Below are 22,747 nucleotides of genomic sequence, written 5' to 3'. Positions count from 1 at the left end.
AAGCTGTCTAAAATGTATTCAAACGTGTCAGAGACCTGCTGGAAGTGTGGGGTAGCAAGAGGAGATCTGATGCATATGTGGTGGGGTTGTGGTAGGATAAAGGAATTTTGGAACAAAATTTACGAGGAAATGAAAAAAATTATGAAAATCAATTTTGTAAAAAAACCGGAAGCATTCCTCTTAGGAATTTTGGGGAAAGACATACCAATAAAGTATAAAGAGATTTTCTTATACGCCACAGCGGCGGGGCGCCTGCTGATAGCGGCCAACTGGAAAGGGGACAAAATACCCTCGGTTGAAGATTGGCGAACTAAGCTATTAGAATATATTGAGATGGCTCAGTTAACAGATAAACTAAGGGGGAATTCGAAACAAAAGTTTATGGAAAAATGGGATAAGTTCAGAAAATATTTACAAGAAATTTATAATAATGACGAAGTCTTTAGGACAGTCTTGGATTGTTTGGTATGCATTAAAGAATCAGATAAACGGGTATGATCGGTGATAATGTGTACAAAAGAATTAATAAGAATTCGAGGAGAAGGGATTGTACATAGAGAAACTAAATGAGTCCCACAGCGGACAGCGACTGGAAGTCAAACCAAGAATATGATTTGAGGAATATTGCAACAAGGAAAAAGAGATAAGAAACGGAAAAACTGGTAATGTAGATAGACTTTATTTTGTAATGCTTGTAACATCATGGAATTTTCCTATGTTTTCTTTTCTTTCAATAAAAAAAAAAAGGAGAGTTTGGCTTCTGGGTCCCCCCCCCCCGGTCTCATTTTGGGCTGCTCTCTTTCTCCTCTCTCCCCACCACCACTGCAGGAGGAGGAGCCAAAGGAAGGGCCAGGCAGCCCCCTGGATGATGGAGGCAAAGTGAAGGAGGAGACTCCAAGACATCAAGATGTGCAGAGCCCAGATTGGGTAGGTGGCAGTGGCCTAAGCGACGCCTGGCAGGAGGGGAGGGGGCATATCAACCGCAGAATGGAAGCTGTTCTGTTGGTTCAGTTTTGGGTGCCTTGAGTTTTAATGTTTGGTTGTGTTTTTTAATTGCTTGTCTTTTGCATCTTTTCCTCGCAGCTCCCGGAAATGTCACCCTGGAGCTCCGTCACTTCCCTGCCCTCCCTGGACTCCCAAAATGAGGTACGTAGCAGGCAGAGCAGGAGGGAAGCCCTGCTGAGATGCACAAGGTGGCAGAGGCCTAAGGGGCAATTGGCAGAATGGGAACCGCAAAATGGAAGGCAGCTGGAGGCCTTTCAAGGGCGATTCCCCCCCCCCCCGGGTTTATATTAATTTATTAATTAACTAGTGGAATTCAGCCTGTTTAAAAACGGGCGCTAGAGCGCGTGTCTCGGCAGAAAAGAAGAGGTGTCGGGGCTCAGGCAGCCAAGGGGCGGAAAGGAGGCGGCGGTGGGTGGATCCCAGGGCCAGCGAGCCTACTCCTCCTCCTCCTCCAGCAGCCGGCCAGAGGCTACGGTGACGCCCGTGAGGAGCTGCGAGGGGCGGCCGGAGCTGCCGGGAGATGGGAGGAGGGGGTCCCACCATTGTCGCGCTCCTGCTGCTGCTGCTGGAGGAGGAGGAGGAGGAGGAAGGAAGGAGCCCGGAGCTCGAGGCGGCCTCCCCGGCGGCCCCCTCGGCTCGACGCCCGCCGCCTCGGCCCGGGCCGCCCTCCTCAGCCCGCCGCCTCCTCAGCTGCACATGGCAGCGGTGACTCTGCCGCTTCCCCGGTGTCTCCGCCGCTTCCCCGGTGTCTCCGGCCCGAGTCCTGGCGCCGCTGCCTGGCCCAAAGGAGCCTCCGCCGGGGCGAAGGCAAGCGAGGCGCTGAGTGGCGGCTCTCTTTCCCCGGCACCGCTTCCTGCCTTTGCCCCCGGCCCGAGAGGTGGCAGTTCCTGGCGGCTGCTTGCCGTCATGTCCCACCAGACCGGCATCCAACGTACTGGGCCCCTTGGTCTGCTGGTCGTGGGGGGGGGAAGGGGGCTAAAGCAGCCTCCTCCTCCTCCTCGCTCTTTAGCGCAAGCACACTGAGGCGCTTGTCCGGCCGGGAGCAGCAGTTGGCAGAGGGGTGGGGGGGTGGGGAGAGCGTGCGCGCGTGTGTGTACGTCGTCTCTGCTGTCCAATCCCTGTGTCCCTGGGGCCCATGCGCAGTACCCCAGGGACACACGGGACAACTGGACGCAGGGACAACTTGGACTTTATTATATAGGATACTATTTTGTCCCACAGAATGGAATGGAACCGCAGAATGGAAGGCAGCTGGAGGCCTTTCGAGGGCGACTCCCCCCCCCCCCGGTTTATATTAATTTATTAATTAATACTATTTTGTCCCACAGCTACAAAAAAAGGAAGAGCAGCCAGACATCACCCCAGAAGATAATAGCGGGGGGGGGGGCAAAACTCTCAGAAGATGATAGCAAAGGGGGGCACCACAAAGGCAACCGAGCCAAAGAACGAGCGTCGAGGTGCAGGCGGAGAGGAAGCCACTGGGCAGGCGGCTCAGGCGGTGGATCCGCCAGCACCATTGTTGTGTCCACCCTGAATGAAGGTGAGGAGGCGTTGGGAGGCTCACATCGATCTGGGGGGATTTTGTCAATTCCCCTAGGGATGGCACCTGGGACAATGCCCCCCTTCCTCTACTGGTCGTGGCAGAGGAAATAGCCCCTGGAGGTGCCCGAGTCCCGCGACGTCTTGACTCCGACCGCAGGACTGATATAATATAAAACAGCAATTCTTCTTCCCTCCCAAGACAGTCATTCAGGCACTTTCCCTGCCACAGACCAGACCGGACACTACAGACTGGACCGGACATTACAGCGTCACTCCGTGACACTTGGACCTCAGAGATCGTCGATGACCCCATCGCCATCAAACTACACCTGAAACGAAATTGACAGGGCCAGCCTTCGCTCCAGCCTCTGCAGCACTCCAGCCTGCGCTGTGCTCCAACCTCCGCTGCACTCCAGCCTGCGCTTCATCTTGAGCCTTAGTGGGAGGGCCCTTTTCAGGTTCTTTTGACAACTCCAACCACTATAAAAGTGTCGGAACGTGCCGCTTGGATCCATCACACTTTCTGCAAACCCGCACCACCTCCAGATGATCACGCTGAGGACACCGACCCCCCGGACCCGACGATGACAACACCGATCCTCCAGACGCTGCCATTGAGGACCACGAACCCCCAGATGCAACTTCTCTGGACTTCAGCTTCGCAGACGCCAGGCAAATTGATGACAGCGGGGGTGATCGTAGTCCCCTAGCAGCTGGAGAGGGACTTTTGGGATGTCAGTACCAATAGTTCCTAATAGAAAAGCTTCTGTTTTCTTAACAAAGGTTATTTTAAACATTTTTTTTATTTCATTGTATATGAATGCATTCAAAGATGCATTAATGGAGAAATTCCAGAGTGAAATGGCTTCCTTCTTCAGGAATGTCCATTGTGACCAGATATTTTGAGAGCTATGTGTGGAGGAGTGAGAGACTTGCACATTTGTACGATGAAGGACTGCGCTACAGGTTTCCATGTATTTCCACCCTTCTTTTCCTGACTTTGTTTCTGTCACTTTCTTGAACAGCCCTTTGTTCATTTCTCTAAATCATCTCCCCTCCAACCACCAATCATTATTCTTTGAGTGCAAGGAAACAATTACTCTGTAAGAGGTGTGGCAATTGGGCGAAATACGTTGGAACCACTTACAACAACTTCACATTTGCTTAACTATTTGTAAACAAAACAAAACACTTGAGAGAGTTTATGGTGCAAAGAGTGTTTGTTTCCGGACTGGTGACATTTTACATAAGAAATACAAGCTGTGTTCTAGTCAGTTTAACTTAACCTGATCCCAGAGTTCTCCTGTGTAGGATCTAGAGATCTCTAGCAAATATTCCTGCGTGGAAAAGTTGGGGGTCGTCTTATACGCCCAGTCGTCTTATACACCGGAATATACGGTAATTATCAGCATTCTTAAAACATTGCTGTTCACTGAGTGCTTTGAGGGAAGCCATGAAACTTTGCCAAACCAAATGTACAGGTTATATGGCAAAAGGGATGCAGGTGGTGCTGTGGTCTAAACTATTGGGTTTGCTGATTGAAAGGTCAGCCGTTCAAATCCCTGCAACGGAGTGACCGTTGCTCTGTCCCAAATCCTGCCAACCTAGCAGTTTGAAAGCACGCCAGTGCAAGTAGATAAACGTCCACTCCCAGATTCTGTGAGTGACTAGGAGGTCATGTTTTCAGCTATCTCTGCAGTGTAAATATTATGCACAATAAAACCGTTAAAGACAGGATGGACTTGGGCGTCTTTACTCGAGAGTAGCCGCAACAACCCCATTACAGTAATGTTCACCCGAGTCTCTCTTCCTTTCATGGCCCAGTCCCAGGCTCTTAGAAATCAACAGTGGCGAACCTAAGGAGCTGTGGGAAATCTGTTAAATCCATGGCTGTCTTGGGAAAAGTAGTGTTGGCTGTGCAGAGGCGGCTGCATCTCCAACTCATTCACCTCTTCCTTCTCAATTGCTTAGGTGTTTGTCACCAATCCTGATGGCTCCCCAGCTTCCCGTGTACCTGTGGCGACAGAGCCAATTGCAGCTGAAGGAACCACTCAGAATGATGGGACAGCCAAGCTGATCCTTGAACACCCCAGCAAACAGCCAAGAGCTCAGAATGACAGTGAGTCCCCCCGAGGCCATGCCAAGTTCCCTTCAAATGCATGAATTGTGCTACTGGCAGTTACTGTGTGTATCTTCCGCACACAGAACCAAAGCAACGGTTCATGGGGGGGTACTTAGGAATTTTTAAGGAAGGGTCCATAGCTCAGTGCATAGAGTGTTTTGTTATCCCCCAAATGGAAAGTAAGCGAGGTCCCACCCAAAGAGGATTGGCAACTTAAGTTGACAAAATATGCACAACTTGCAGATTTAACATAAAGAATAAGAGCAAGAAGAACATACGTTTAAAGAAGATTGGAACGCATTTATTGAATATATGGAAAATAACTGTATACAGCTGAAAACGCTGGCAGCATTAATAATAATAATAATAATAATAATAATAATAATAATAATAATTTATTTGTACCCCGGCCTCCCTGGCCTAATCTCTCTGGGGCCTGGGATCTTCAGAGTGTTGTTAATTTTTGATGAATGTAAAAGTGGAAAACTGATTTGAATGGTTTTAGTAAAATATGCAGGGATGTATGATATGTAAAATGAACCATGAGAAGCGAGAAAGGGAAGCCATTGGATATTTTAAAGTTTGTAAAATGTTTATTTGAAATTGTAAAATTATTAAAATAAAAAGTGCTGGGAAACAGACCGGGAAAGTGTGGACCCATACCTAGAATGCACAGGGCAAAAGGTAAGTGTGGATAAGCCCCTAGATAACCTTTGCCACTTTCTGTAAGTAAAAACCAAAGATCCCCAACTTTTAAATGAACGTCAGGCAACCAAGACCATGATAGCTACAACATACCAGACCCAAGGAGGATCCGGAAATTATCTCCATTTGGCAGTCACAGCTATGGAACTCAAGGCTGGAGACAACTTGCCTATCAATTTCAACCTGAAGTGCAACAACCAAGAAGTGCTGGATCAGATCCAAAGTTCCACCTATATGGTAAGTACTGCGCAGAATGGAAGCCTGAGGGCCAAGTCTCTAAACACCTGTTAATATTGAAGGTGTTGGTGCGAGAGGGAAGAGGGAAGTCTTCAGCCATGTGTCTGGTCCTCATGGAAAAACAGGTTTCAGTATCTTTCCTACAGCACCTGCCTTCTTGGCTGCTTTGGGTTAAGCTTCACATTATGATGACACTTAGAAAGGCATTCCCCAGAGATGGAAGGAAGACAGAGTCCTGACCAGAGAAGAATGGCTGATAAAGATGATGGATTACAGTCATACCTCGGTTTAAGTACGCTTTGGTTTGAGTACTTTCAGTTTAAGTACTCCGCGGACCCGCCTGGAACAGATTAATCCACTTTCCATTACTTTCAATGGGAAAGTTCGCTTCAGGTTAAGTGCCACTTAATTCTTTACTATTAAAGAATTAATTTACTATTTAAGTAAAGAATTACTATTACTATTACTTTACTATTTAAGTAAAGAATTAATTTACTATTAAGTAAAGAATTTGTAGAGAGGGAAGTGCGATTAAGATTAGAATAATTGTGGGAAGAATAGTTCATACTACTTCTACTTCTTGAGCATCTATAGCAGGCATGTCCAATAGGTAGATCGTGATCTACAGGTAGATCACTGGACACCTGCGGTAGATCACTGGTAGATCATTGGCTCCCCCCAAAGAAGCTGAAGAACTGCGGCTCCCCTAAAAAAAGCTCAACATTTTACCTCCTCCCTGAAAAAACTCAACAACTTAGACCTGAACCCAAAAAAGGGGGTAGATCACTGCCAGTTTTTAACTGTGAGTAGATTGCAGTCTCTTGGGAGTTGGCCACCCCTGATCTATAGTATTGGTGTGTGTGAGTTTTGTTGATAATATAAGGCTAATAATATATAGTACTAAGGCATTGATTAAAAAAACAATTATTAATGCACTGTACACCGAAATGGCGAAAATGACCAGGAAGATCAGAAATCAAGAAGATAGAAATTTTACTAAAGAATGGGAAAAAATTATAATTTACCTCAGAGAACACTGTAAACAACTAAAAACTTTGGCAGGACTGTAACAACACTTGTAATGTAACAAGAACTATGGGGATTTTAAAGAAAATGTAGAATTTTAAATGATGCAGTTAAAAAAAAAAGGAATGCAGATGGAACCCACAGAGGGGCAGAGGGAAGTCCAAGGATTCATGGAATCCTATATGTATGATTATTTGAATATAAATGTAAATGGCAAAAACCACTAAAAAATTGTAAAAAAGGAAGAAAAAAGGCATCCCCCAAAATAAGCTTTTCCATGTCGCAGTGCTCCATGAGGTGAAAAACATTTGCATTACACTTGTTATGTGAGTTAGTCCAATTGCATGGAGTTTTGTTCAAACCAGTCTATGCTTGCTAACCTCCTTCACGTTAAACAGGATCTCTTGTTCACCACCAGATCTGCAACATTTATTATGTTTCCTCTTCTCCATGAATACAATAAATCTCCTTTAGAACGTCTAAATAATGCCTTCCAAAAATTTCATATAAAATGTGCATATATTAGGAGAAATTTTGAATTTTCATGAGGTATTTTAAAATGGCAAACTAATGTAGAAATGTGGATAATTGAATTTTAGATGAGAAAAATGATAAAATTGAAGAAACAAAAATAAATATAAAATATAAACTCGGAGAAACAAAAATAGACAAATTCTTCCATCCTACCAAATATGTGTTTCCTAAAAATGAACACCTGTCACCGTACAGCCCCCTTCCTTGGAGGATTTGTACTGCCATATCACAATCCTGGCTTTTCATGAAGACGAGGTTGCGACGAACCCCCTCGCCGACATTGCCAATAGATTATGAGACGAAAGGGTACAGGGGTAAAGCAATCCCCACTCTATTCCTTACCCCTTAAAATAAACCCCTCAATTCTGGGCTTCTCAGTGAAGAGAGTCTAATTCCAGCTTTCGTGGCCTGATCTCACAAACAACTCAGAGCTATTTGAATGAACAACCTCTTGCCTACAGAACAGGGACTCCCTCAACTCAGATCCCCACTGTATCAGTCTGCCATATCACCCTGGCAAACTTGTGGCACTCTAAGTTTTCACCATACTGCCCTTCCTGTGTGACGCTAGGACACAAACTATCCCCTTTTCCTTAGGTACGTTTTGCCCTTTTCTGAGTCTCCACCTCTGTGAGTTTTAATACGCTGCTGGAATAACCAAGACGATACTCCTTGGCACAAAAAGAAGATGAATTTTATTTTCTTGAGAACATAGGTTTTTATTTTCTTAACGATGCATAAGTTTACAAGCTTAGTTACAGTTATACATTAACTGTCAGACTTTTAACTTCAAGTTATCCTAAGCCTAACCTAAACCACCACTATCCTGGCCCCACACCCGTCTTCTTCCCTCTTCGTCACCACACTCCCCACTCTTCCCCTTCCAACTGCCAAAACGGTTATTCCCTCCTTTTTAAACCGGGCACCATCCCGCCTCCTAAAGATGCGCTGTCAGTTAAGTTGGAGGTGGATTAACTCTTTCTAATCCAGGGTGTAATAAATCTTCCATCCTGAGGCTAATCCGTTACAGAAGGTCAGTTAGGGGAGCTGAAGAGAAAGCAGGTTATACAACAGCAGTGACAATGGCAGGGCTGATGGAAAGGAAAGACACTGAAAATGGAAAGAAGTGGAAGAGGTCCGAACCGATTGGGAAGGGATTTTTGCGCCACTGAAATTCTACTCAATATTGATCCAGAGTAGATTCCAATGTATAGCAGAGTAAAAACTTAAACACGTTGCAGTATTCTCAATAATAATAATAAAAAGACCAGAGGCAATTACTGTATATTTCATCCAGCAGAGCTTCACTGCTACTGAAGGTGAATGAGCATAATGGTCAGAAATCCAATACATTCAGGATTGGCACTGTCCATAAGAAATCCAGTTGCAGCAGACTTAACTTAAACTTACAACAACTTACAATAAGACTAAACTTTACAGAACACCACACCAGAAGGAAAAGAGAGAATGAAACCCAGGCCCCTTCTGGCCTCACTATTATAGTCAACATGACCTTGACTGAAAGAGATAACAGAACCAGTTTTAGCCAACTGTACTCAGCTTCTCTGAAGGAATAACCCAAACATCACAAACCTTCTACTTGTTTCTCTTCCACACAGAGAAGCTTCCAGAATCCTCTTGAATTTATTAGAATAGGAAAGCTCTCTACACATCAGATCAATACTTTCTGCACCAAGAAATGCAAACTGACAGTTTGTTTCTACTTTTTAAAATGTCAACAAGGAGAAATAGCAGAGATGGGTACAAAAGAGAAGCTAACACTAAAATGCTACTATAACAGAGTTTTTTCTCAGTTCTCTTCTCGCTATAGTGAAACCTTGCATTAAACTGCCGCTTTTCCTCCTCAGCCCCCCCCCCCTCAATCTCTGCTCAACCTTGGCCATTGTTGAAAACCAACATTTTCCTGTCAGCGTCTCCATCCCTGCCTCTGCTTCCTTTCCTCAGCTGCCTTGTGTGTGAGAGATAAAGGATTCAGAGCCCTCAAATATTCCATAGTACTTTCACAGAATGTATATCCTGGCATCATATGCTGTCCTCAACACGAAGTTCCAGATTCAGTCAAGTAATTTAGAACAGGTATTTTATTAACAGGCAAACATCCATAGATATACAACTGAACTGAACCTTCTCTAAATGAACAGGCTAACTGACAGGCTTGCTTTTAAGATGGCAGTATATTCATCTTAAGCATATCCGATTTATGTGCTCCAAATTTCACTGGCTGAAGCGAGGCGGCAGCGGCGGAGCTGCCTCCGCCGAGGGGCGGCAGGGAAGAGGAACAGGGCTACCTTCCACCCACACTCTCCTTCAAGTGACAGCGAGCACAGACAGCGCTGCCCCACAATGCAAATGAGGTGCCGTGGAGCATTGTGGGGCAGCACTGTCTGTGGTCGCTGTCCCTTGAAGGAGTGTGGGCAGGCGCTGCCCCACAATGCTCTGTAGGCAAACCTTCTGTCGGGGCGGCAGCTAGGGCTCCCTGGACTGCAGCGCCGCTCCGCCGCTTCGGCCAAGCAGGCAGAGCACAGCTGGCAGCGTCCCTGCCTGTCGCGCCGCGCCCTCCAGCTGCCCGCTGCGCCTGGCCCTGCCCGGCGGAGCGCAAGGGGCACCCGAGGGATCATCGTGCCACGGCGCCCGATACACTTAAGACAGCCCTGGCGGGAAGGTAAACAGCATTTCCATGCGCTCTTGTTTCTGTCACGGTGTTCCGTTCCGCCAGAAGCGGTTTAGAAGCGGTTTTATTTTATTAAAAAATAAAATAACAATCCAGAATTTCCCCACTTTTAACCAAATTGCATTTGTTAGTTTTGTTAAGAGATGCTGTTTATATTTCCCATAAAGTTATGTTTTTGTTGGGATGTTAGCATTTCCCATAATCTCTGTTTTTGCTCACTGAACTAAAAACCTCAAACATGTATCCTTCTTGGCAATAAGGTCCCTTACATGATCCAATAAAAGAACCCAAGGAGTTGGATGGTATATTTATGGTATATTTATAATTTGATATATGGTATATAAATTTTGTATATGGTATATAAATGTGATTTATTTATAATTTATGGTATATTTATAATCAATAATCCACCTTGCTCTGTTTGTCCACCTCTGTTTAATAGCATAAAGTTGACACTGAGATAGATATACAGTAGCTACATCTTCAGTGTGTGATGCCCCCTTCTGTTTAACTGTTCCTACTTGTAGGCTTATAATTTATTTATAAAATATATTTATATACAGTGGTACCTTGGTTCCTGAACAGTTTAGTTGATGAACAAATCAGTTCCTGGATGCCGCAAACCCGGAAGTAAACGTTTGTGAACGTTTTTCAGAAGCTAAACATCTATTTTGGCTGTCGGCATTGTTTCCGGGGCCAACAGAAGCCGCCCCTTGGTTTTCAAACGTTTTGGAAGTCGAACAGACTTCTAGAATGGATTGCGTTTGAGAACCAAGGCACCACTGTATTGCTATTCATAGAAAAAATCAGAGCAGTTGACAACAATTGTATGTAAAGTCATAGAATAAAAACCACATAACAATGTTAAAATCAGAAATCAGCCAACTATTGCGGAAAGGTATATTTAACAGTAGGCCTACATTGGCCTGTCAGATTTGAAAGGTTTTCTGCAGACATTTAAAAATTGAAACCGAATGTTCCTGGTTTGAGTCTTCTCTGATTATAGAAGATGATGACTGTATACAAATTTCAGAAATAATTTGAGGCGAGTATGCTTGACAAATATCTCTTTATATTTTGCATTAATTAAGATGTCTAATGTTAAAGAGGCAAATGCTGAGCTGAAATAGATAAAAAATGTGGCACATTAACTGATATTCTAATCCTAAAATTGTGTGGTTCTTCTGTCTTTAAAAACAAAAATTTAAAAGTGTTCTAATGCCATGAAATGGCCTTAGCAAATTGTGTGATTTGAGAAATGTTGCATTAGACCTTTTATTTGCCCTAAAGATAGCTTGGCACATTGTTCTCATGCTTCAAAATTACCATGGAAACCAAAAGGAGTAGGTATTTCCTTTACCGTATTACTTTACGAAAGCTTGAAGTCTATATTCTAGACCTGTGAGTTGCTTGCCAATAGTTAACTGTGGGGTGGTAGATGGCATCTAGTTCTCTGTATAATGTTTTGGGCCAAAGAAAGGCTTGGTAGCTAAATTTTGTGTATCTGCCATTAGACGCAGGAAACAAGAACTTCTCAAAGGAAATTAGTGGGGGTATGCAAATATTTGATTTTAATTTAGGTTCTCTAACTTTAAATTGATGTTTCATTTGTAATGTTCTCTGTATCCTTCTCATGTTCTGTTATTTGATTGCTGTATGAGTTGAAGCTGGTCTGTGACCGTTTTAATAAATTTGATTTGATTTGAAGGCTTGACAGCAAAATGAGAGAAGTGCTGATATCCAGAGTTTGGCAGGGTGATGAAGTTTTTAGCTTTCTGTTAAAGGTAGGAATGACTTGTTAATCAGGCCATGACATGTGGCTCCTTCTGTCAAATGTTGCAGCCTTCAGGGAATTTTTCTCATTCCCAGGTGCGCAGCCTGGGAGTCATTTTGGACTCACAGCTGTCCATGGAGGCGCAGGTCAATTCTGTGTCCAGGGCAGCTGTTTATCAGCTCCATCTGGTACGCAGGCTGAGACCCTACCTGCCCGCAGACTGTCTCGCCAGAGTGGTGCATGCTCTAGTTATCTCTCGCTTGGACTACTGCAATGCTCTCTATGTGGGGCTACCTTTGAAGGTGACCCGGAAACTACAACTAACCCAGAATGCGGCAGCTAGACTGGTGACTGGGAGCAGCCGCTGAGACCACATAACACTGGTCCTGAAAGACCTGCATTGGCTCCTAGTACGTTTCCGAGCACAATTCAAAGTGTTGGTGCTGACCTTTAAAGCCCTAAACGGCCTCGGTCCAGTATACCTGAAGGAGCGTCTCCACCCCCATCGTTCTGCCCGGACACTGAGGTCCAGCGCCGAGGGCCTTCTGATGGTTCCCTCACTACGAGAAGCCAAGTCACAGGGAACCAGGCAGAGGGTCTTCTCGGTAGTGGCACCCACCCTGTGGAATGCCCTCCCACCAGAGGTCAAAGAGAACAATTACCAGACCTTTAGAAGGCATCTCAAGGCAGCCCTGTTTAGGGAAGCTTTTAATGTTTGATGGATTTTTGTATTTTAATATTTTGTTGGAAGCTGCCCAGAGTGGCTGGGGGAACCCGGCCAGATGGGTGGGGTATAAATAAATAAATAAATAAACAAATAATCATAATTATTCCCATTAAGTTTGTTTAGCTTTCAGACAGAGATGGCCACAGGAAGTATTTCACAGAGGATTCACGTTTGTAACTAGAGATGTGTAACTAGAGATGTGCACTCCAACATATTGTTGAGGTGCTTGGCTAGCTTTACAGTTATACAATAATATCTCCACGAATGTCCGCCTCGTCTAGCGTCCATTCTGGCGAACATCCGCAGCAAACCCGGAAGTACCGGAATGGGTTACTTCCGGGTTTGCTGCTTGCGCATGCGCAGAAACACTAAATCGCCTTGCCCTGCGTCCTTTTCAGCTAGCGGCTACTGCTCTGGAACGGATCCCGGTCGCAAAACAAGGTGCGGCTATACCTTGGTTTTTGAACAGCTTAGTTCCTGAACGTTTTGGCTCCCGTATGTTGCAAACCCAGAAGTGACTGTTCCTTCCAGCTTGCGAACTATTTTTGGAAGCCGAACGTCCGACAGGGCTTCCACAGCTTCCTGTAGCCAATCAGAAGCCGTGATTTGGTTTTTGAACCTTTTGGAAGTTGAATGGACTTCCATAACGGATTCCATTAGACTTCCTAGGTACCACTTTACTTCCTGCTCCAAGACTACCAGTGTTGCAAGGGAGACCAAGGAGCGTGTCTTGGCTTAGCTGCTGCCGCCGCCTGCAATATGGAAATATCTCACAGAGGTTCCTGTAGGCATCCCACATTTTATTGTCATTAACAGTGCAGCCTGTGGTATGGTAATAAACTGGTATTTTGATGTGGTGTTCCGTTATATTATTTTCAAAGCTTCATGTTCAAGAGGTGAACATGTAAGTCTCAGCATCTTTGAAGTTAATTTACAGTGGTACCTCGACTTACAAAGGCGATCCGTTCCGCGGCGCTCTTCGGAAGTCGAAAACTTTGGATGCCAAAGCGTCCATTTTGCGCATGCACAGACTGCGTGCACGGCAAAAATACTTCCGTATTAGTCGAAACCTTCGGAAGTCGAGGCATTCGTAAGTTGAGGTACCACTGTATTTGAACTAAAATGACTTAGGGCTCCTTATTGCCTTCTTTGCATATGAAATGAATGAGTATTTAATAAATATTACGTGGATCACTTCCGGATTCTTTCTTCAGGGGTTGGTGTTGTATGCTTTATATTTCAATTGTTTGAAGGGCCCTTCTGTTCTCTGCTTCTCAAACTTATGTTCTCCTCCTCCTCCCTAACCCCCCTCCCATGTCACAAGGAAGAAGGCAGAATGTGAACTGGTACGAAGACAAAAAAAACCCGCTGTCCCTATGAGCCCCATCTCTCAGAGCTGGACCCCACCTTTGAGATGTACACAACAGCTGTGAAGCAGGGCACAGTGTGAAGCAGGGCACCGCTGTTTCCAGGACCTGTGCTCACCTCTTGAGCCACTCAGTGAGTCTGAGAATGTGTGTGACAATGGTGAGTTTTTGGGAGATTTGACACCTTCTGCTGTGACTTAAAGGTTACTAGCTGTACCCATGGGGGAGGGATTCTACCAGGGCAGTCTCGAGCAGGTCGCGCGCCCTGGTGCTGAGGGGCAGAGATTGCTCCGGCGCCCCCGACCTCGCAGGGCGCAGCATGGTTTCCGCGTGGCTTTGCCATGCGGCGCCCTGCCTACCGGCCCGGCGCCCTAGCACACCGTGCCACCGGGGGTCTACCTAGAGCCGGCCCTGGATTCTACTAATCACTGTCATATACAGTCGACTGTTTTTAATTGTGGAATTCCAAAAGTATTTCGAAAGTGGCAGCACCCGGGTTTTCTGTGAGTTTTCAATCAAGATTGCGAAAAGTGTTTTCTGACTGTATTGGCTGCTTTATGAGCTACTGTATTTGATTCCTGGTGGAACAGCCAGGGCCAGATTTAGGTTTGATGAGGCCCCAAGCTACTGAAGGTAATGGGGCCCTTTATATGTCCAGCTGTCCTTTGTCAACAACAAATTGCCGCTGCTTTTTGTGTTGAATATATATTATATGGTAATTTATGGACCTAATAGGTATCTAAAGCCATTCGCACATGTTCCCATGCAACCAGTCAGTGCAGAATGTAGGCACCCTATATATAGAAATGAGCAAACCCATGATATTTTAGGGAGCCGGCTAGCAGGCGGGGCCCATTACTTACATCATAGGAGCCTGCACAACACAAAACACTGGAGGAGAGGAGCTGCTCTGTGCCATGATTGAGGGTGTGACAGCTTATGCTCAGACAGAGCCTGAGAATGGACAGCCCAGTAGCATGGAGGCCATGGAAAGTGTGGAATACATTGAAACAAAAAAAGGTAGTTTCTGCCTCCTATTCTTGAGTGGGCCAGGTGTGGTCAGAAGGCACATTTCCACTAAACTGCCTAGCTGTAACCTGGTGTGTGAGTGGCAGTTCCTGCTATGGGTGAGGGAGGGCAGGATTCTCTCCCAGCCATTCACCTCCAAAACCAAAAGAAATATATTCCAAGCGCTCTGCTTTTTATGTATTTTAATATTTTGGGCAGAATGTAAATATGATGATGATGATGATGATGATGATGTAATAATAATATGCTTATGAATCTGTCTCCTGGATCTTCCCAACAAGTATCCCCTTTTAGTTCTGCTGCTGCTGCTGCTTCCTTCTGTAAATACGTTTTGTAAGAGGCACACCTGCAGTTTAGTTCAATACTTCGCTCTCCCTCGTAGCAATTCTACAAAAGCAGAGTAACAAAGCCATGGCTTTACAGCTGTGGCATGAAGAGCCAAGTTGGTCTCTAGGAGCTGGATTACAAGGAAGTAGTTGCTAGTGAAGCACGAACGGTAGAGGAAGTTGATGGTTGGGGTCCACCTGTGTGAAGTATTACTGTCAGGAGGCATACAGTAGCCTGAAACATTATGTCCAAACTTAAGTAGATCATCTGAACAGTAGCACATGAAAATAGGAAGGTATGTGTTTTAACAACTAATCCAGAATGTGGCAGCTAGACTGGTGACTGGGAATGGTTGCCGAGACCACATAACACTGGTCTTGAAATACCTACATTATCTCCCAGTATGTTTCTGAGCACAATTCAAAGTGTTGGTGCTGACTTTTAAGGCCCTAAATGGCCTCGGCCCAGAATACCTGAAGGAGCACCTCACTGCGAGAAATGAGGTTACAAGGGAGCAAGCAGAGGGCCTTCTCAGTAGTGGCACCCACCCTCACATCAGATGTCAAGGGAATAAACAACTATCTGACTTTTAGAAGACATCTGAAGGCAGCAGCCCTGTTTAGGGAAGTTTTTAATGATTGATGTTTTAATGTTTTTTTAATCTTTTGTTGGAAGCTGTCCAGAGTGGGCGGAGTATAAATAAAAAATGATGATGATGGATCTGTGTGTCTTATCCCTGAAGCATACCTATGTTTGCCACTTGTGCCCCAAAAGCAGAAAACAGCCAACCTTTGCAAAGCTTCTTTATCTAGACCAGGCACCCCCAAACTCGGCCCTCCAGATGTTTTGGGACTACAACTCCCATCATCCCTAGCTAACAGGACCAGTGGTCAGGGATGATGGGAATTGTAGTCCCAAAACATCTGGAGGGCCAAGTTTGGGGATGCCTGATCTAGACTTCTTGAGACCACAGGTGTGACAGTGTGAGTGGTTATTTGAAGTAAGGGTTCATGTAAATATAGGATGTGTGTACTTTTGGAGTGGAATGTGGTAGGTAGTTGCTCCTTTCTGCTTTCCACCGTTGAGCCCCTCCAGCCTCTAGGCCAAGCCCAGAAAACTGATCACAACGCCAATGAGCTTCTGGCCTGTTTAGAATTGTGTTGCCATTCCTGCCCGACCGGGTACAAAAGATTCCTGGAAGGAGTGCATTTTAAACATGACTGGCCCTTGGCTAGCTCCTCTATTTGCCCCCCCCCCCGGCTCTGTATAACCTCTGGAATCTCCAGGCAAAGGGTTCCAGCATTCAGAATTGCAATGTTGTTTTGTGATTGCCGACAGAAATCAAGTTGTTTGAGCTCAAAAAGGAGGAGCCGCAGCCCCCAACAGAAATAAAGACACCCTGTGACCCAGAGCCAGCCCCTGAGAGTGGGGGGCTGGAACCAGAGCCTAAACCTGAGGAGGAGACAGATGGCAACAACATGTCCTCCATTATCTGTGAGATTCCAAAGGAATCTGAAAAGTGAGTGAGCAGCAGCAGAGGATTGTGGCTGCTGTGTTCAGGGGGAGGGAGTGGCTCTGGCTCCTGGACTCTCTGCTTCTCCCGGGAAAGTAGATTGGGGGAAATGCTTTTCTTCTGTCTCTTACAGTCCTGTGCATGCAGCTATGCCAACTTTGGGAATCCTGCTCACCTTCCCAGTACTGCTACCATGACCACCCATTGTCTGGATGCAAAGCTCTGTGTGGTTTAATTATTACACTTAACAAACGTGTAGAGTTACCTTTTCAATTAGAGTAAGCTGGGTATACTTGATTTTTTTTTTCAAGCCCTTCCTTGGTCCACTTGCCACTTGTTTCTGGATTGTTTGCATTTTCATACTCTTCTTCGCATCTATGAAATTGAGGTTTTCAGGATTTGGGAGATTCACTTTGTTCTATGATACATTAGGAGAAGGTCCCTGAATTTGAGGGACCTACGTCTATATGTAGAGCACAGTCTGATATATAGGTAGGAATTTCTTCTGAAGTTGCTGTTTTCAGTTTGGTCTCCTGGGATGCAAGGGCAAAAGATACAGTGGTTATGGGTCCTTGCTGGCAGCCTTAATTCTATTTTTCTTCCTTGAGGAGGAGGAGGAGGAGGAGGAGGAAAATGAGGTGTGTGATGGATGCAGATGGAATGCTGGAAATGTTCCATTGTCCCTATGAAGGATGCACCCAGCTCTATGTAGCACTTAGTAGTTGCCAGGTACAGTCCCCACTCCCACCCCTGCATTTTATTCTGTTCCAAGTTGGAGAGGGTGGCAAATAGCAGAAGTAGCAGAGTTGTGCCAAATGCCTAGTTGCTTCCTTTTTTTAACCCTTTGTTTGCCTGTGATATCCTGGCCTCTGCAAAACACATTTAAGCAACCTTGAGCTTAAATGTTTCATGGACTTGATGGGGCATAATAAATGGTGAGGCCCTTTTCTCCAGGCCTACTCGCTAGCTTATAAACCAGTGAAGGCTCTGAGCGACAAGGAGGATTGTTCTAATTTAGTTTAGGATTCATGTCTTTGTAATAGGGCGATCGGAGCTTCCCAATATTGTATCTTCAAGGAGCCATGTTCATCCCATCTCTTTATTTGCACAGAGCCATGTTAACCTTGTTCACCAAAAAGGAAAGACGAAGGTGTGTCCCCACCCAGGTTGTGGCAAGAAGTTCTACCTGCCCAACCATCTCCGGAGGCACGTGATAAATCACTCAGGTATGTTGCTAGTTCCAAGGCCTCCTTGGATGTGATGCAGCTATAAGGCCAGGCTCTCTGCTTCTGTATCCTGCCTCAGAGGAGCTCTTGCTCCCATCAGCACGTAACCACAGTCTTCCATAAATTGCTGGAGTTGACTACATGGGACATCCCAGGCTTGCTCCTCCTGCACTTGTGACATCCTTTAAATCAAAGTCTGTAAAGCGTCTCACATATGGAGTGCTAGAGATGCTGTGACCTTAATGACAGAGCTTGCAGTCTCAGCATTACTTAGCACTGCACTTGCTGTTGGGACCAGCGCCTTTTCAAGTTCCCCTAGGTGCTCATCATGTGTTGCTCCTTGCTGCTGTCTCCGATGCAGTGGTACTCTTTGCCCCATCCCCTAGGGGTCCTAGCAAATTGGGTCCTGTCTGCGACATTTAAGCCTGTTGCACACTTTGCCATACAATCTCACACTGGGTTACAACAATATACTTAATATACAGTTATAAAAACAAATAACACCGTTCAGCGTTTCTCAAACTTGGGTCACCAGCTGTTGTTGGACTACAACTCCCATCATTCCTGACCACAGATCCTGCCAGCTAGGGATGATCCAACCACAGCTGGAGACCCAAGTTTGAGAAACATTGGCTGCAAGTATAAAACAAGTACAGTCGTACCTCCGCTTATGTATCCGCTCTGGATACATAATCTTCGGGATGCGAACGCAGCAAACACGGAAGTATTTTTCTGTTGTTGTTTTTTTAAAGGAATCTTTATTGAATATTTCAAATAAAAGTACATATGTACAATTTGCACACACATATCCATAAAAAAGATGTTTACGAATCATGTTTCAAAACATTCATGACAAAAAAAGAAATCTTTAATCAAAGAATATAGACAATTTATATAGATAAACACAGAAAAGTAGAAAGAAGGAGAGAAAAGAAAGAGAAAAAGTGAAGAGCAGAAAAGTTAGAGAAAGCAGAGGGGGGAAAAAAGGAAAGGGAAAAAAAGAAAAGAAAAGAAAAGAAATAGTATTGACTTCCACCGCTTCGTCATACAGTAAGTAAATTAATACGTTTTTAACTTAACTGTCTTTTTGTCCTTTTGTCAACACTAAAATCAATTTTTCTTGTTTTCATCCTATAAACCTTTCATTTCATCAGGAAGTATTTTTCTGGACTTCACCACGCGTGCATGTGCAGAAAGGCACGCATGCGCAGAAGAGGTCCTCCTCGGGAGGTTGCAAATTCCTCGGGATGTGGCCAGACCTCTGGAACGGATCCCATTCACAACTGGAGGTACCACTATAATTGAGAAGTTCCTAATTGAAGGAACACTGAAAATTCAGCAAGAGATGGGTGTTACCTGCTCAACCCAGGACCTTGTGGGAGGCAATAGGTCCCAGGTCTGCAGGCTGTACTGACCTGTTCATTTCCTTCTCATAGGAGTCCGTGAATTTACCTGTGAGACCTGTGGGAAATCCTTCAAGCGGAAGAACCACCTGGAAGTCCATTGTCGAACACACACACCCCTGATTGAGGGGAGGCTTGCAGTGCTATCACATGGCCTTCTACAAAGGGCAAGATAAAGGTAAAGGGGCCCCTGACCATCATGTCCGTGTCCGACTCTGGGGTTGCGGCGCTCATCTTGCTCTATAGGCCGAGGGAGCCGGCGTTTGTCCGCAGACAGCTTCCGGGTCATGTGGCCAGCATGACAAAGCTGCTTCTGGCGAACCAGAGCAGCACACGGAAACGCTGTTTACCTTCCCACTGGAGCGGTCCCTATTTATCTACTTGCACTTTGATGTGCTTTCGAACTGCTAGGTTGGCAGGAGCTGGGACCGAGCAACAGGAGCTCACCCCTGCAGGGATTCCGTTGCAGGGATTCGAACCGCCGACCTTCTGATCAGCAAGCCCTAGACTCTGTGGTTTAACCCAGCGTTTCTCAACCGCTGTTCCGCGGCACACTACTGTGCCGCGAGACGCTGGCTGGTGTGCCGCAACATGCGGCGACGAGAAGGGCGATTTGCATTGTCACAGAGAGGAGAACTACCGTACCTATGTGCGGAGAACCTTCTCAGCATGGCAGCGTTTGAGCGCGCCCTTCACAAGATGGCGGCGATTCCTGTCATAACCCGCCTGCCTGCCCCGCCCGCACCACCACCACTCTCCGCTCTCTCTTTTATCTCTATGGTTCCTCCCTCCTCCTCCTCAGGCGACGAGAGAGGGAGCCTCGCTACCAGCGCCTGAGGAAGAACTCCTAGCATGTGCTTGCCCTGCACGGCGCCTGGCTCAAACCCCTTCCTTTTCCCCACGAGCAGGGACAGCGCTACCTCCCCGCCAAGCAGGCTCGGGGTTTCCCACCTTCCTCCACCGCACCGAGAGACAGGCGCTGCTTTGGCCACCCCTCCGCTGTGCGCAGAGGGGCCGACACCGTCAGCGTGGCCATGACACTGCCGAGACCCAGGTCCGGGTGGAGGAAGGCCACCGACGGACCCCGCACCTGAGCTCCCTCGCCTCCCGCCATGGCCACGCCGACGGTGTCGGCCCCTCTGCGCACAGAGGAGGGGTGGCCGAAGCAGCGCCTGTCTCTCGGGGCGGTGGAGGAAGGCGGGAAACCCCGAGCCTGCTCGGCGGGGAGGTAGCGCTGTCCCCGCTCATGGGGAAAAGGAAGGGGTGTGAGCCAGGTGCCGTGCAGGGCAAGCGCATGCTAGGAGTTCTTCCTCAGGCGCTGGCAGCGAGGCTCCCTCTCTCGTCGCCTGAGGAGGAGGAGGGAGAAGCCGCCACGACGACGGAGGCGACACTTGCCGGCTGAGGGAGTTTGTGAGAAGCCGACAGAGCCGCCCTTCGCAATGGTGAGAGCGACGGAGAAGCGAAGGGACGGGGGGTTGGGGGGTTCCGCTGCCTCCGGGACTCCTGACCGCGTCCCTCTCTTCTCTCTCCCGGCAGCCTGGCCCCAATCCCAGCGCCACCAACGTGGGCGCCACCGGAGCCGGGCCTTCGCTCCGATGCCCCCCGGAGGCCGGGCCTTCGCGGAGCCATGGGAGCGCTTCCATGGCTGCGGCTGTTTGACTCCCAAAATGGATAAAAGCCCCCCCCCTCCAAACAATGACTACCATCAGTGGACATAAGAACAAAAAATCGTCTGGAACGGATTAATCCACTTTCCATTACTTTCAATGGGAAAGTTCGCTTCAGTTTATGAACGCTTCGGTTTATGAACAGACTTCTGGAACCAATTGTGTTCATAAACCGAGGTACCACTGTATAGTCAATATAGGGCGGCACAGAGTTAATTTTTTTAACTTTTTTAATGGTGGTGTGCCTCGTGATTTTTTTCATGGAACAAGTGTGCCTTGGCTCAAAAAAGGTTGAGAAACACTGGTTTAACCCACAGTGCCACCTGGGTCCCCTCTACAAAGGGCAGCGCTAGCTACAATATGGAGCTGGATTTAAGCAATGAATTAACCTGAATGGCTCTTTCCTTTCAACCTTGTTAAGAACGTAATGTTAAAGGTGCCTTGGAGAGGCAGCACAGAACCGTCTCTGGGTATAATAACAGTCGCACCTCTTGTGGACACGGCTCCCTCTTTGGCTACATCTGGTCAGACACAGTAACTGGTTGACACCCATTCTCTGATTTTTAAGGGTGCTATGTGCATGCAGTGTGAAAGGTTGGCAGCAAGCGGTGATGGCCTATTGCCTTGCCTGTGGGCTCTCTACTGCTGCTATGTTCTTGGATGCAGCGAGGTGATGACGGCTTCTCTCCACAGGTGTGAGATCTGTGGATACCAATGCTGGCAGCAATCTTCTCTCAACTGGCACATGAAGAAGCATACCTCAGAAGCCCAGTACAGCTTTGCTTGTGGGCACTGTGGAAAGCACTTTGAGAAATTGGACAGTTCCACAAGCTAAAGAGCCACAAAGCTGCCTGATCCTGACTATGAACCTCTTTATTGATTGCCCCATTACAGGTTTCTAACCAACGGAGGGCACTTCTTGTACATTCACAGCTGGAAATGCAGAGCCGTCTTTACCTTTGGGTCCCCCAAACTAATTAGGACAGGCACTAGTAGTATTAAGATGCAAGTAATAAATAACACTAGGGTTTTGTAAGCGTTCATTGTTTTAATTTTTCGGTTTGTTGACATTTTGTGTGCTCTGTGTTATTTCATGAGTCACATGTATTCAGTTCGTTGTTAGCTGTATTTATATTATACAACTTTGTAAAAAAAATATTTGTATAAAAAGAGAGATACATATTATTTATTTTTAATTGGTGCCATATTCCATTAAAATATTTTTGCACAGCATATGCATTTCATTCGTTTGTATATATTCTGATCCAAATTTTTCTTGCCTTGTATTAATACTCAGCCACCCTATTTAGGCAAAAATTCCTGATCCAGATACTTTAAGTCAGTGGTAGCTAACCCCTGGGCCATTCGTCAGACCCCACCAATTTTGGTACAGTGGCAAAAGGGGCTGGTGGAAATGTCAGGCAGAACATTGCTGGAGTTAATGGAAAGGTTTAAATGGAGCTTTAAACTTGTCTGCAGGCTGCCCACTGGCAGTACAAGGTGGGCCGCAGAGGGGCCCGAGGGAGAGGCGCTGCACGCTCGGAGGGAAACGTGGGGGGCGCCCGAGGGATCCCCGCACCACGGCTCCATTTAAGCTTAAGACGGCCCTGTGGAGATGTGATGTGTGCTGCCTACTGCAACAGAGGGTTGCGTCCCTTCATCGGTGTGTTGTGCACCAGCTTTTTAAGAGCAGATGGTGACAGGCTTCAACAAGTTTTAGTTCTGTTGTGCAGGTGTTCTCAGGTATCGGGGCGGAGCGGTGGGGAATTGTTCCGAACAGCATCAAATCAGCTCATCTTGTAACTGGAGATTGTGGTGCTACAGCTGTCCTATCTCTCCAAGGGAGGGTGG

General features: G+C 46.4%; 1 protein-coding gene across 1 annotated transcript; it reads left to right on the top strand.

Moving 5' to 3' along the window:
* Window positions 1-5,515: 5,515 nt before the first annotated feature.
* Window positions 5,516-21,751, top strand: ZNF653 (zinc finger protein 653). Its single transcript, XM_060269127.1, is given in 9 exon segments — window positions 5,516-5,611; window positions 12,763-12,805; window positions 14,605-14,754; window positions 16,426-16,606; window positions 17,218-17,329; window positions 17,712-17,826; window positions 19,263-19,351; window positions 21,588-21,714; window positions 21,717-21,751. Coding segments are annotated over 9 exon segments (948 nt in total).
* Window positions 21,752-22,747: the final 996 nt, after the last annotated feature.

Source organism: Zootoca vivipara, chromosome 16 (genome assembly GCF_963506605.1).
Source record: "Zootoca vivipara chromosome 16, rZooViv1.1, whole genome shotgun sequence".
In the NCBI taxonomy this organism is placed as follows: domain Eukaryota; kingdom Metazoa; phylum Chordata; class Lepidosauria; order Squamata; family Lacertidae; genus Zootoca; species Zootoca vivipara.
Note: the sequence above shows the minus strand (reverse complement) of the source record. Positions and strands in the feature narration are given on the sequence as shown.